Raw genomic sequence first — 11,946 nt, forward strand, 5'->3', positions numbered from 1 at the left:
TTAGCTAGTAGCTGCGCCTTACTCGTTTGGGACGAAGAGTCACAGGCATGGCGTCCTAACTCTCGTCTTCAGGCTCACTTTTCTCACGGCACCTCCATGTTTCTTACATATCACCTATTTCCCCCGCATTATCGTCATTCCGGAGGGCGCAATTGTTTCGAATCAATCATCCACAGGGCGGGTCGTTGATAGCCCTCGCTTGTCGGCGTGGTCGATTGACGCCGCCATTATGGCTACTCCCAACGTAGCCTCTGATATGGCTCAATTCTTCGATTTTGGGGAAGCTGCCATGCCGAATACGTCCCAGCAGCCGAGCGGGCAAGTTCTGGCGACGGAAGACCACCGTGTTGGATGTCCCGCTCATGGCCAAGATGGTAATGAAGGGTAAGTCTGATTTCCGAACACCAATGCATTTTTTGGTCTTGAGTCCACGGCATCCTCCTCAACTCTGTGGACGCCAATTAGTCTCCCACTTTTTAGCCCTCTGCTCCTGCTAGCACCCCATCCAGTTCTTTCCTGTTGTTCCGGCAGAGCTTGGATAAGGAGCGGGGCAATTCAATCTTCCTTGGTCCATCTTGATCTTTCCCCATAAGTTCTCAATACGTTCTCTGGAATATTCACCGTCGATGAGTCTTCATCGCTCGTCCTCTGAATGGAGCGTCTAATGATAGCTCGGTCCCACAGCGGACTTGCTCTTCTTTTTTCGAATATCATTCTGATTATCTTCAGGTGTCTCTGTCGCGTCTTCGACGAGGACTTCGCTCTCCTGGACCAAATCCCAGATGGAGTGCCGGTGACAGAAGAGTTCATCACCGACTTTTCTAGTTGGCTGCCTCGATACCACAAGCCTGCCCAGCCTTGCGACTACTGTCGTTCGAAGTCCCTCGAATGCTTTATCTACAATGCTAAGGACGGAACATCCTCCGGATGTTCACCCTGCAACGCCCTGTTCCGGCCGTGTAGCTTCAGCAACCCCGAAAAGATGCCCCTGCAAAAGTCGAAGACGGCACTTGACACATTAGACGTTGTGACCGAGAACAACGAGCACCTCTTCGGCGGCCTTACGGGCAAGAAGCCCATGCGCTGTCTGGGTCACATGGGCCCAATAGAAGATGATGGGCCGCCGGATAAGCCTAAGAAGGGTGCCGCAGCTGCTCGATTTCCTCGTGCAGCAGTCAAGATCCTGAAAGACTGGATGATCGAGCATATTGACCACCCATACCCCACCGACGAGGTACGTACGTCGCGGTACGCCTTTCGCATGTCTCAGCTTTCAACTACGAAAAGCTCCTCCTGGAGGTTTTTAACCCGTACACGCCTAAGGCATGCTAGGGTGTTAACTTTCGTTCCCCTTATTCTATGACATTTGCTAAATGGATCGCCATCTTTACAGGAGAAAGAAGCACTGAAGCTGGAAACTGGGCTTACCCTCAGCCAAATTTCGAACTGGATGGCGAACACTCGGCGAAGGCAGAAGGCTCGCCCGAAGCGAAGCGCATCGCCAAGTATCAGACCGTCAACAGAAGCGATCAATATACCACCGGGCCGAACCTGGGAATCTCTGAGTACGTATACCTCTGAGCCTGGCAGAGCCCCACCTCCGACGAGCAACGGAGCCTTCATCAAGTTCCGCCTTGATAGTCGAGGCGGCCTTCCGCCCATTAACCCACAGAGCTCACACACGGCCCCAATTAGCCGTGTACCCGCCCTACAGCAAAAGGAGTGTATCGGTTAACTCGCGACAGATCCCTTCGAACGATGGAAGCACTCTCCCCCCGAGAACGAACCAGCTCCTATGACAGCTATCGTGCGCGCCGTTGAGACATTCGATCCACCGGAACCGCTCAGCTCGTCGAGCAGCTACCGCAAAGACCATTCAAACGACAGTACCGGCAGCTTCTCGGTCTTCCGTGCTCCGTCTACGACCTCTCTGGAAACTGGTCTCACAGGCATGTCGTCTGGAACGACCGGCTCCCATAACTCCGCTTACTCGCACGGTTCAAAACATTCTTTCGGTTCTATGAACAGCTTGAAGTCCAAGGAGAGGCGCCGACGCCGACGTATGCCAACTCGAACGCCCAAGCACTCCCTAGATGAGGGCCCAAGGTTGTTTCAGTGCACATTCTGCACCGACCGCTTCAAGTCTAAGTACGACTGGTCTCGCCACGAGAAGTCACTCCACCTGTCGCTCGAGGTAAGGAGGTCGCGATACATTCTACTCTGTCTTATTTCAATCGCGGAAAGCCCCACTCATGGGCCTCCCGCAGGCAAAAGAAATACCACAGGGTTTACTCAGTATGTCTCAGCTTTCACCTATAGAAAGCTCTTCCTCAAGGCCTTCAACAGGTAATGACCTGAGACGTACTAGAGTGTCAACTTTCCTCCTGCCCCTTGATCTGAGACCTCAGCTAATTGTACCACCAGAAATGGATCTGCGCTCCTTTGGGTGAGGTCATCACTTGTTCGGCATCTGGGCAGCGTAAGTGCGTATATTGCGATACCCTCGACCCCAGCAAGGAGCACCTCGAGATTCACAACTATCGATCCTGCGAAGAGAAGGGCTTGGAATCGCGAACGTTCTACCGGAAGGATCACTTAAGGCAGCATTTGCGGTTGATGTGAGTATTCTCTTTATCCGACAGAGGAAAGCCATCCCTGAAGGCATTCATGGGATAGCGTACTGCAACCCAGCTCTCCATACTAACGTTCCACTCCCAGGCACGGCTGCAAGATGCTCCCCAGCATGGATTCATGGAAGTCGGAAGCGCAGTACGTCAAGTCGCGCTGCGGATTCTGCGGCATGAACTTCGACAAGTGGCAGGACAGGGCAGATCACTTAGCGAAAGAATTCAGGAACGGAGCAACTATGAAAGATTGGAAGGGATGCAGGGGCCTGGACCCGCACGTCGCCGCCCATGTCACCAACGCGATGCCACCCTACCTCATCTCCAATGAGAGCAAATCGCCCTTCCCCTTCTCTGCTTCCAACTCGGCCTCAATGAAGCACCCCACCTTGGATATCCAACAAACTGATCTCGAGTTCCTCCTACCGGGGGATACGATCAACCACATGCCCGGTGTTTACATGCCTTCTTCAGGGAATTTGAGCGGTGTGGGCATGGACAATTCCTCTTCCGTCAGCCCAAGGGGACCAAACAACACGCCTCAGACTGCTGCCACCTCCTCTTCGGTATCTCCGAACCTCAGTAATGTTGCGACATGTTGGGAGATCTTGACCCTCCGGCTAGGCCGCTTTGCGCGACAGCATATTGAACAGAATGGTCCCAGATCCGTCACCGACAGCATGCTTCAACGTGAGGCCCGCCTGATTCTCTACGAGGAGGACGACCCATGGCACCAGACCGCTGCCGACAACCCTGAGTGGCTCAATCTGTTCAAGAAGGCCCATGGCATTGATGACTCGCTTCCGCTGCCTGGCGTTGCTTCCCAGCATGAGATTTTCGAGGACCTCGGGGTAAGGCCTGATGCACGATTGGATCAGAGCTTCAATCTCGGCAACTTCGAATGTGTACGCAAGAACCAGGACAATCCTGCGACTCGCTCCTTTGCTTTTGAGTGCTCGCTCTCGGGGAGTATGGCGATGTCGAGGGCTGGCCAGGGGACAGTTCCATTCAGCCTTCCCACTCTCACTACTTCGACCACGACATCTGGTGCTTCCAATTTGCCTACGACTACTTTTGCTGACCTGCAAGGGCTCAATGGCCCCATCTCCGAGCTAGAGTGTGTAGACGCTCCAGGCGGTCTCTGCATTGGCGAAGATGGCGAGCTGGGTCTTGCAACAGCTCAGGGAACCTGTGCCCGGTCTACTTCCGCCCAAGAACTCACTGCCACAAAAGCACTCGATTCCTTCATGACGCCTATCACCGAGACGTCTTGCACTGCCGCTGGTGAGCCCATCCAAGCAGACTTTGGATTCCCAGCTTGGGATCAGCTCGGTGACGATTTCGATCTTAGTACCACAAGTGCTGGTCTGAGCTCTAGCGTCCCCGTGACTTCCGGCTTTGGGGGGGTGCTCGCGAGCGGAGCGGAAGCCATCCAAGGTCGCATGGGCAGTCCACAGGTTATGCGCTGGGACGACCACGAGCTCGGGTTCAACTTTGATATAGACATGGATCTAGATAACAGCGTGGATATTTTGAACTTGATGGGGGCTAATTAGGGAGTCGGGATTCTTTTCTTTCTGGCGCTTTCCCCTTCAGCAGCATACCGGCGCTTGCCGCATTGTCGTATTTTTGCCTTCTGCAACGCGTCTGGGATAAAGGGGCATGGATGGCGGGGGGCGTCTCTGGAAATTTCAAAAATGATGTCACGGTCGCTTGGGATGGGGTTCGACGTATGAGCTCGACGCGAAATTGGTAGTTGTAATGCTAATCAACGGACACATCTACTCTCATCACGCATTTTGGGCGTTAAGTGACGCAGCTCCAGAATACTGTTTCTCTCTGTGTCCCGGTTATAGCTCCACAAGTGAGCTGACGCGTGCTTGAAGTGGGCCTTTTGGTCTTCATCCCGGTTTAGTTTAATGCTGTGATATATCTTAGGGTATATATAAACCTCGCCTTCCTTCCAGAATCCCACACGGTGCCACTGCGCTCAGTATGTGCTCCCGGCGTACAAGAAGCTTGATCTGGGACTATGTATGCAGCTCTCCAAAAGCCTTCTATGATCGCTACGGTGGTACAAATGAGTAGGAGCCATTAGTGGATGAAGGAAAAATCACAGCGCAAATCATCCATGAGTGCAGCCCCGAACCTGTTTATTGAGGTCTAGAAGGGTGCTTATCAAAAGGGAATGAGTGATGAGCTTCTTTCATCTACTGGCCTGTTTCTCTGTTTAAAGGAGGAGGGAGAGGGGGGTTTGAAGGGAAGTTGAGGTATATAATGCACTTCACGCATCCTCATCATCCCCCACAGGAAATTCCTTCCCTGTTTCTAAAAAGACCACAGGAACAGTTCCATGGAGCGATCTTGGTTCAAAAAATTGCATTCCGGGTCTATGCTCCGTCTTCCTTCTCCCGCCAGAGGTACATATTCCCCTTCCTTCCTCTCTACCTCTGGCATTCCCACATAATCGCGGTCGTTCGCACTAAAAAGACGATGCCAAGTTCGACATGGAGCAGTTTGTGGTCAAAAAGTCGCAGCAATGGCACGCTATGGTGCCTGTCTAAAAGGATTCGATTCATCATACACGCTGCAAAAAGTTCCACCTTTTGGATATGTGGGGTGTGAAGATCACCGCTGCTAACGCACAGCACAGGGGCATTTCAAGAACGGGGACGGGACGCGTGTGTCGTCGAAACAAAACACAAGTCGGTAGAGAAGCCATGAGTGAGTGACCAACGCGCCGTGAAGCCTTCAACGCCCTAGAAAGCACATTGGATACTCACTCCGCATCGCACGCCCACTTCTCAACCCACCTTTCTTACTCGCTGCAGACGCTACTGACGACGATGAGTTCCGCATTCTCCTCGCTATTAGTCTCCCCGCAAACTCTTAACCCTCAGCCGCGCACTAAAACCAGTGGAAGCCGACTTTAATGGAGACCGTGTGTCCTAAAAGCCTTACGTGAGCATCCTATGCCCCGGTGCGTGGATCTGGGAGTCTGTCTAAAAGCCGCGGATACCTTTTTTGATGAGCAGCCTCCCGCCTGGTCACCGAGCAAAACATGCCGTACAGAACGGCTATGTTTTAGAAAACGTACGCTGTTGGGCATACATCAGTTCGGCATCGTCGAGCGGCAGTCAGTACGAAGATGTTCGCCACGATACCCAGCACTTCCTCAACCACATCCACTCGCCATGGAAGATACACGAAGCGCCCAGACTCCACCTTCGGCCAGCTCCGCGCCCTACCTACCTACCGCCTCCCGTATCCCCATCCCCATCCCCATCCGGCTCCAGACCCATCAGTGCGGAGTGCATACACGTCGCCGTCGCCCGCCCGCAAAAATAAAGCCCCTAGAACCTTCCAATCACCTCATGCGGAAAGGGGAAAAATCACCCCAAAAGTAACCTGACCTGACATCAGTCGACTTCCTTCCCCCAACCCAAACGCGACAACTCATCGCGTGCTCGCCCGCCCGCCACATCCGGCCGCGAAAGCCGTGGTTTGTAATTGGCTGGACACGAGGAAAAGGAAGGGAGGGAAGGTAGGATTGCGCGGGAGTTCTCGGAAGGAAGGGACTTGATGCCGCACCGCGCCGCAGCGCACCCCTGATCCGATCGCGCGCGAGCTCGAGCTCGGGCTGTAGGGCTGAAGAATAAATGTAAGGGAGGGGAAGGGATGTAGCGAGTGCGGATCCTTGTCTTGCTGAAACGTTGATTTTACTGGAGGGCGTTAACCTGGGGTACGGCAAGGGTGGGTTTGTGGGCAAGGCCGGCGATGATGAATTGCATGGTGACGTGAGGGCTTGGCGTGGGTGAGTACTTCGTATGGACTTCGTATGTACCGGGCTTGTGGGATGGGATGGGAATGAGGCGAAGAATGGTGGTGGTGGGTGCGCTTCGCCCTCTACAGGGCTGAGATTGAAAGCGATGCGTTTCCGGGAGTTCAGGAGAATGACGCCTTATCGAACGCGCGTTCTGTCCGGTGAGCAACAAGATGATCTAGGGGAGTGCTGATTGGCTAGCGCTTTCCAATGGCAGGTCCTCCACTCTAGTCCCGACTTTCCAATCCAAACTCCATTTCCAGCCTTGCCTTGAAGCTTTTGTACAGCGCTCAACTCAACTCAAGTCCACAGGGGCTCGCCCGTTACCTCCAAAAAAAAAAAAACCTACACCGCGTTCTGCACTCGCTGTCCACCCGTCACCGCCAGATGTCCCAACTGGGCACTACGTATGTAACACAGCGCCGGTGAGTGAACGACCCCCAACGTCCCGCCTGCCCCATTCGTACGCGACGTCAGCAGGACCGCAGTATCTTCCAGGCGAAGAAAAAAACGATCTGCCCTGCCTAGGTGGGTGGGATCAAGCTTCGCTGGAAAAAGCGCCCGCATGAAAAGGCAGAAAGCAGGCTGAGAGCCTCAATTAAGGCAAACGAGGGAAAAAAAGGCGTCTTTGAGAAACCTTGGCTGGCGTGTGTCATGAATGGATAGAGTTGGCTGAATCAACGAGCGGTGGATGAACGCGTCGCACAGAAAGTTTATTCTCCGATGGATGGGACTGTTGGGATTGCTATGTTGTTGGTTTCGTGAAGAGCCGATCTGCCGGCAGGTCAATTGCACCTCGTTCTGGGATGTATTGGACTGGTCTATGCGCCGGATTCGCTGCACACAGCCAAACAGTGCGGAGGAAGAAACAACGCGAGTAGCGTCGTCGTCTACTATGGCGTTTGTGAGTTATGACCCCCGCCCGGTACATACAAGTCCGCCTACCTCAAACCCGCGACCGATCCAGCCACATCCCCAAATCGCAACCTACACCCCATACCACCAATCACAGCGAGGGGCGTCAGGTCACGCAAAATGCATCTGCATCTGCATCTGCAGCTGCAGGCGTTGGTGTCGAGGCTAGCGTTGTGGGGATGTGGATGCGGATGCGATGTGGAGGAGGCAAGTCAGGCACAGGCTGCGATTCGACTCCACCCGCGCGACTACAGCGTATGCCGTATGGGACGGAATGAATTCCTCACTCACTTTGCCATGGAACTTCACGAATGGACGGACGGAATCCTGAAGCTTTCGACTGTGTGTTTGGGTGGTCTGCTGGGGTGAGGCAGAAACACAGTAGAGTGTATGCCTCGCTCTCGCTCTCGCTCTCGCTGTCCAGCATCCAGTTCAGCATCCAGTTCAGCAAGGCATCTCTCTTCCCCATCCCAACGCCCTTCCCAAACTCCATCCCATTCCATCCCATCCCGTCCTCCTCAACTGCACTCGTCCTCAACCGGGTCGCCTCCGCACCTTACCTTAAGATACAGAACAGTATGTTACCTGTCGCGAAGCGGAAACGGCCGTGCATGAGACATTTTCGCCATTGGCGCAGCACGTCCAACGCGATACTGCAGCGCGACAGCAGCGCCGCTAATTCGTTCGTCGGCGCAGGCCGCGACCCCGATGGGAGGCTGTGCTTGCTGTCCTGCTCGTTGCTTGCTTGCGTCCTGTCCTGGGACTCGAGTCCGGCCGGCGTGCGTGGGTGGCCGAGTGGTCACGCTGGAAATCCTGCCGGCTGGCTGGATGCCGCCTGTACCGTAAGCTGGATGACAATGACATAGCTGAAGGGCGTCGGCTGCAACGCCGTCGTGGGAATAAAACTTTGCCTTCTGTCCGCGAATGAACCGGTGGGTTGCGCAGTTGGTAGTGCATTTTGGGGGTGTTCGTGGTGTAGGGTGGTGGTGGCTGGCTAGACGTCCATGGCCGCAAAAAGCAGCGCGGAAGGCGAAAGGGTGCTGTGCCTGCGCCGCCGTCGCGAGCTGGACGGGTAGTGATAGGATAATTGTCGGCGGCACCTGCACGAGGAAGCGGTAAGATCGCTGGCAGGGTCGCTGGCAGTAACGACAGTCAAATCACGGTTCGTGCAGAAAACTCTGCTGCAGCATCTGGGACCGTGAATGGCGGAGGGTGGGATTTGTGCATCGACTTTCCGCGTCAGCCCTGCAGCGATGGACGTCACTGCATCGCATCAGCGACACCCATGAGCGCCAACGGCTTAGCGATTGCTGCTCCGCTGCACCTCAGCAGATGGAATATTCTGCACCTGCATTTACGGCGAGCGACAATATGTGAGAACATGTTATAATATTCCGAATCAGGAATTTCCAAACGATATGCAACGCCAAATGCCCGGTCTATAGTTTTGAGCACCCCCACCATGCAGGCTAACCCACCCACTCTTGAGAAAGGAACACCGCCGACATGTTATGTACGAATATGCTCGCTGGTGCCAACCAGAAGCAAGCGACGAAAGAAACGAGGTGCTATGGAACAGGGCCTCGAACGCGGAAAGCGGAACAAGGTTCGGGCCGGGTGTGGAATATACACAGGCGACCGAGGTCGGAAAGGTGCCGTGTCGGCGGTAAAGGTTGCTAACTAGAAATAACGATTGTGAAGTCCAAGTAGGTGGATAAAGTGCACCGGGCGTCATGACTCATGGCGTCGTGAGAGTGACTGCGCGGGGGCAGTACACAGTAGCTGGGGGCGAACTACTGCAGGAAGGAGAAGTCGTACGGAGCGAAGCCGGCGAATGCGGCGGTGTTGTTCTCGTACAACCAGGGGTCGTTCGAGGCGACATCGTCGATGTTATTTGGCATGGCAATGGCCTGCGTCTCGCTATAGTTGGTCAGACCGCTGCTGGCCGCTGAAATTGACGTTGCGCTCATAGCCTTCGAAAAGTCAAGCTCGAGCGCCTGGGAATCTGGAGTAGAGCTTTGCGGGGCCGATGTAGGCGTGCGATTCTCAATAGCCGCCGATGTTGCCAGACGGTACACAGGACTGTCTTCCCAGAACAGGGACTCGCTGGTTGTGGACTGCGGGGCTCTGAAGTCGACATCACCAAACAATGCCGGATCACCCATCTCGGACGGCGATGAGGAGGATGCCGTCAGACCAGGAGCACTCTGTTTAGACTCGCCGCTCTGCGAAATAGGCTGTACGAAGCTGTCGGCTAGCTTGCTGGGATTAAGCGGGAGATCGGTGGCAGACCAGGTCGGATTGGTCAATCCAGCGGATGGAATTGCCCACTCGGTGTCGAGGTTAGGGAGACAGTCTTGCGACGGCGACGTTGAGAGACTTCCGAGGCCGAAGTTGCGGTTTGTAGACGTGAGACTGCTTGCCCAGGGCCACTGCGATGCAGCCATGGACTCGCTCAGCTGGCTCTCGGTAGGCGAATGACCACCCTGACCAAACGCCGAGTTCTGGCTGGTGAACAGCGAGTCCTGGGTGCCGTTGACGTCCAAGCTTCCCGTGACCGGCGTCGGGGGCAAACCGTTCTCTGCAGCGTTTGTACCGGAACCAAACATGGCGTAGAAGTCGGTATTCGACAGGGAGAGCGTGTCCATAGAGCGTGCAGCTGCGGCGCCTCCCTGCCCGTAGCCGTTGCCCTGTCCGAGAGCGGCAAAATCAGCATGGCCGTGGAGCGTATGCGGTCGCGGAATCTTGTAGGGCATGCCTGAGACGTGGGCGGTGTTGTTGTTGCGGTGGCACGGCTTGTGGTGGCCATTCGCGAAGACGGTCAGGGTGCTTTCCGAGTGGGTTGAGGTGAGCTTTGGCTTCGCACGCGCGTCGTGGAGAGTTTGCCTGCTGGTGTCGAGGCGGAGGTCGAGGCGGAGGTCGATGGGCTCTTTCTTGATGCCGCAGATGCATTTGGCGCCCGAGTGGCAGTTGCAGCGGTTGTCATGGGCTGTGTCATCATTAGAGGCCTCGTCGGAATCGGAACCGGCTCGCAGCATACCCTTCGCGTCGCCCTTGTCTTTGTGCTTGTCCTTCTTGTCGCCACAATCGCACTTGGCGTGGTGGGACTTGGACTTGCGCGCGCCGCGACAGTGCTCGCATTGCTTGACAGGACGACCCTTGGGGTTGATGTGATGCAGTTCTCGATCTGTGGCGGGTGGGGTTAGCATGCGGTTTCGTTTTCGCAGAGGCGTCGGGCTGGGACAGGGACATACCAGTGTGGTTGCAGCCGCTCACGCGGTGGCCCTTGATGCAGGAAGAGCATGCGAATTTCTCGCCATCGATCAGAGGCATGCCGGGGCAGTCACGGCCGGTCGCGGTCGTCGCACGAGGCTAGCGGCAGCCGAGCGGTGGTGGTGGTGCAGCACGAGGCCAACAGGCTAAAGACGAAGCAGAAGGAAGGTAGACGGCGCGGCGCAGAAGGCTGCGGACGGGCGGACAAAGAGCGAACAAGAACGAACAGCGCGAGAGTTGGTCGAAGCAAACGCCGGAGGGTATCTCTTCCAATGGTAAGAATAGGCCGCGAGGGCTAGCTGGACGAAGACCGTGAACGCCGGGAACGACACCGAGTGGAGGGCAGAGTGGAGAGCGGAGACGGGGAGAGAGAGGTAGGGAGACCGAGCCGTGCACCAAGAGGCGCTGGCCGTACGCGTGGGAGCTGGGCTACCGTGAAGAGGCCAAAACGGCAGATTTGCGTTGGGTATTCGGCGGTGGAGGAGGTGTCTGGAGGAGAGGATGGGAGTGCGGCGAGAGAGAGCCGCTAAGTACGCGACGACCCGCCAGTTGCGACGAGCTATGCCGGCCTGGGCAAGATGACCTCGAGCTGCATGCACGGGCCCCGCCGCCGATTCTTTTTCTTTACGACGACGCCCGGCCGAGCTGGCAGTGGTCAGGCCTCGCGAACCCTGCTGCTGCGGGCTGCCTTGATCAGACGCCTAGCGTGGGAGGTGGTGGCATGCAGCGAGGCGGCCGCCCTCCAGCGCTCCCCAGCCGCTCGCTCGCTGGCCGCCTTTCACCGCCGCGCCGCTCGCCGTCTCGCTCGCCGCGCACTGTCGCTGGAGCGCCGATGACTTGCAGCCCTGGAGTCGCTGCCGAGTACGAGATCGCGCTTCGACACTGGACAGCTTCGCGCCAGGGCCGCATCCGACGACGACGGCTGCGAGCCTGCCTCTCGACGCTGGAGACGCCGCGGGCACAGTGTTTCGTGACAGACCGCAAACCCGCGGGCGCTTCATGTCGCCCTTCGTGACAGCGGGCGTGACGGGCGGCCATCCCTGGCCCGTTGCCAAGGCGAAGATCGAGTTATTGTGTGCAGCAATAGTGCCCAGTGGATATGAGCCTCCTAGCCACGACCACTGCTTTCAGGTACATTACATTGCGGGCTTGTCTATCGCCGTGCACCAGCCCCGGAGCGCGACACGCTGAGCCGCCATCGTCAAGCCTCACTGATTGCCATGCTGGATGGTGCACAGAACCCGGCTGCAGCGTCAAGACGGAAGATAATGTCGATCGACGGACAAGCCTATTGCCAATCTTTGGCACCGC

General features: G+C 56.1%; 4 protein-coding genes across 4 annotated transcripts; 2 read left to right on the forward strand and 2 right to left on the reverse strand.

Moving 5' to 3' along the window:
- Window positions 1–229: 229 nt before the first annotated feature.
- On the forward strand, window positions 230–3,802 carry BU26DRAFT_411081 (uncharacterized protein; the record flags this gene model as incomplete). The annotated part of the gene is given in 7 exon segments (XM_033822943.1): window positions 230–322; window positions 339–450; window positions 783–1,234; window positions 1,394–1,565; window positions 1,746–2,194; window positions 2,425–2,618; window positions 2,719–3,802. Coding segments are annotated over 7 exon segments (2,556 nt in total), but the record flags the coding sequence as incomplete, so codon positions are not given.
- A 1,621-nt stretch (window positions 3,803–5,423) lies between these two features.
- On the forward strand, window positions 5,424–6,241 carry BU26DRAFT_322320 (uncharacterized protein). Its single transcript, XM_033822078.1, has one exon. The coding sequence runs from the start codon at window positions 5,597–5,599 to the stop codon at window positions 6,029–6,031; it is 435 nt and encodes a 144-aa protein (XP_033682877.1). The 5' UTR covers window positions 5,424–5,596; the 3' UTR covers window positions 6,032–6,241.
- A 2,914-nt stretch (window positions 6,242–9,155) lies between these two features.
- Window positions 9,156–10,695, reverse strand: BU26DRAFT_505658 (uncharacterized protein; the record flags this gene model as incomplete). The annotated part of the gene is made up of 2 exons (XM_033826861.1): window positions 9,156–10,549; window positions 10,617–10,695. The coding sequence occupies 2 exons, from the start codon at window positions 10,693–10,695 to the stop codon at window positions 9,156–9,158; spliced, it is 1,473 nt and encodes a 490-aa protein (XP_033682878.1).
- A 633-nt stretch (window positions 10,696–11,328) lies between these two features.
- BU26DRAFT_505659 (uncharacterized protein) lies at window positions 11,329–11,673 on the reverse strand (the record flags this gene model as incomplete). Its single annotated transcript, XM_033826862.1, has 1 exon — window positions 11,329–11,673. One exon carries the CDS (start codon window positions 11,671–11,673, stop codon window positions 11,329–11,331), a length of 345 nt encoding a protein of 114 aa, XP_033682879.1.
- Window positions 11,674–11,946: the final 273 nt, after the last annotated feature.

Source organism: Trematosphaeria pertusa (genome assembly GCF_010094035.1).
Source record: "Trematosphaeria pertusa strain CBS 122368 unplaced genomic scaffold BU26scaffold_8, whole genome shotgun sequence".
Taxonomy (NCBI): domain Eukaryota; kingdom Fungi; phylum Ascomycota; class Dothideomycetes; order Pleosporales; family Trematosphaeriaceae; genus Trematosphaeria; species Trematosphaeria pertusa.

Coding starts and splice junctions, on each gene's coding strand:
- BU26DRAFT_322320 (XM_033822078.1), top strand. CDS start 5,597: ATGCCCCGGTGCGTGGATCTGGGAGTCTGTCTAAAAGCCGCGGATACC.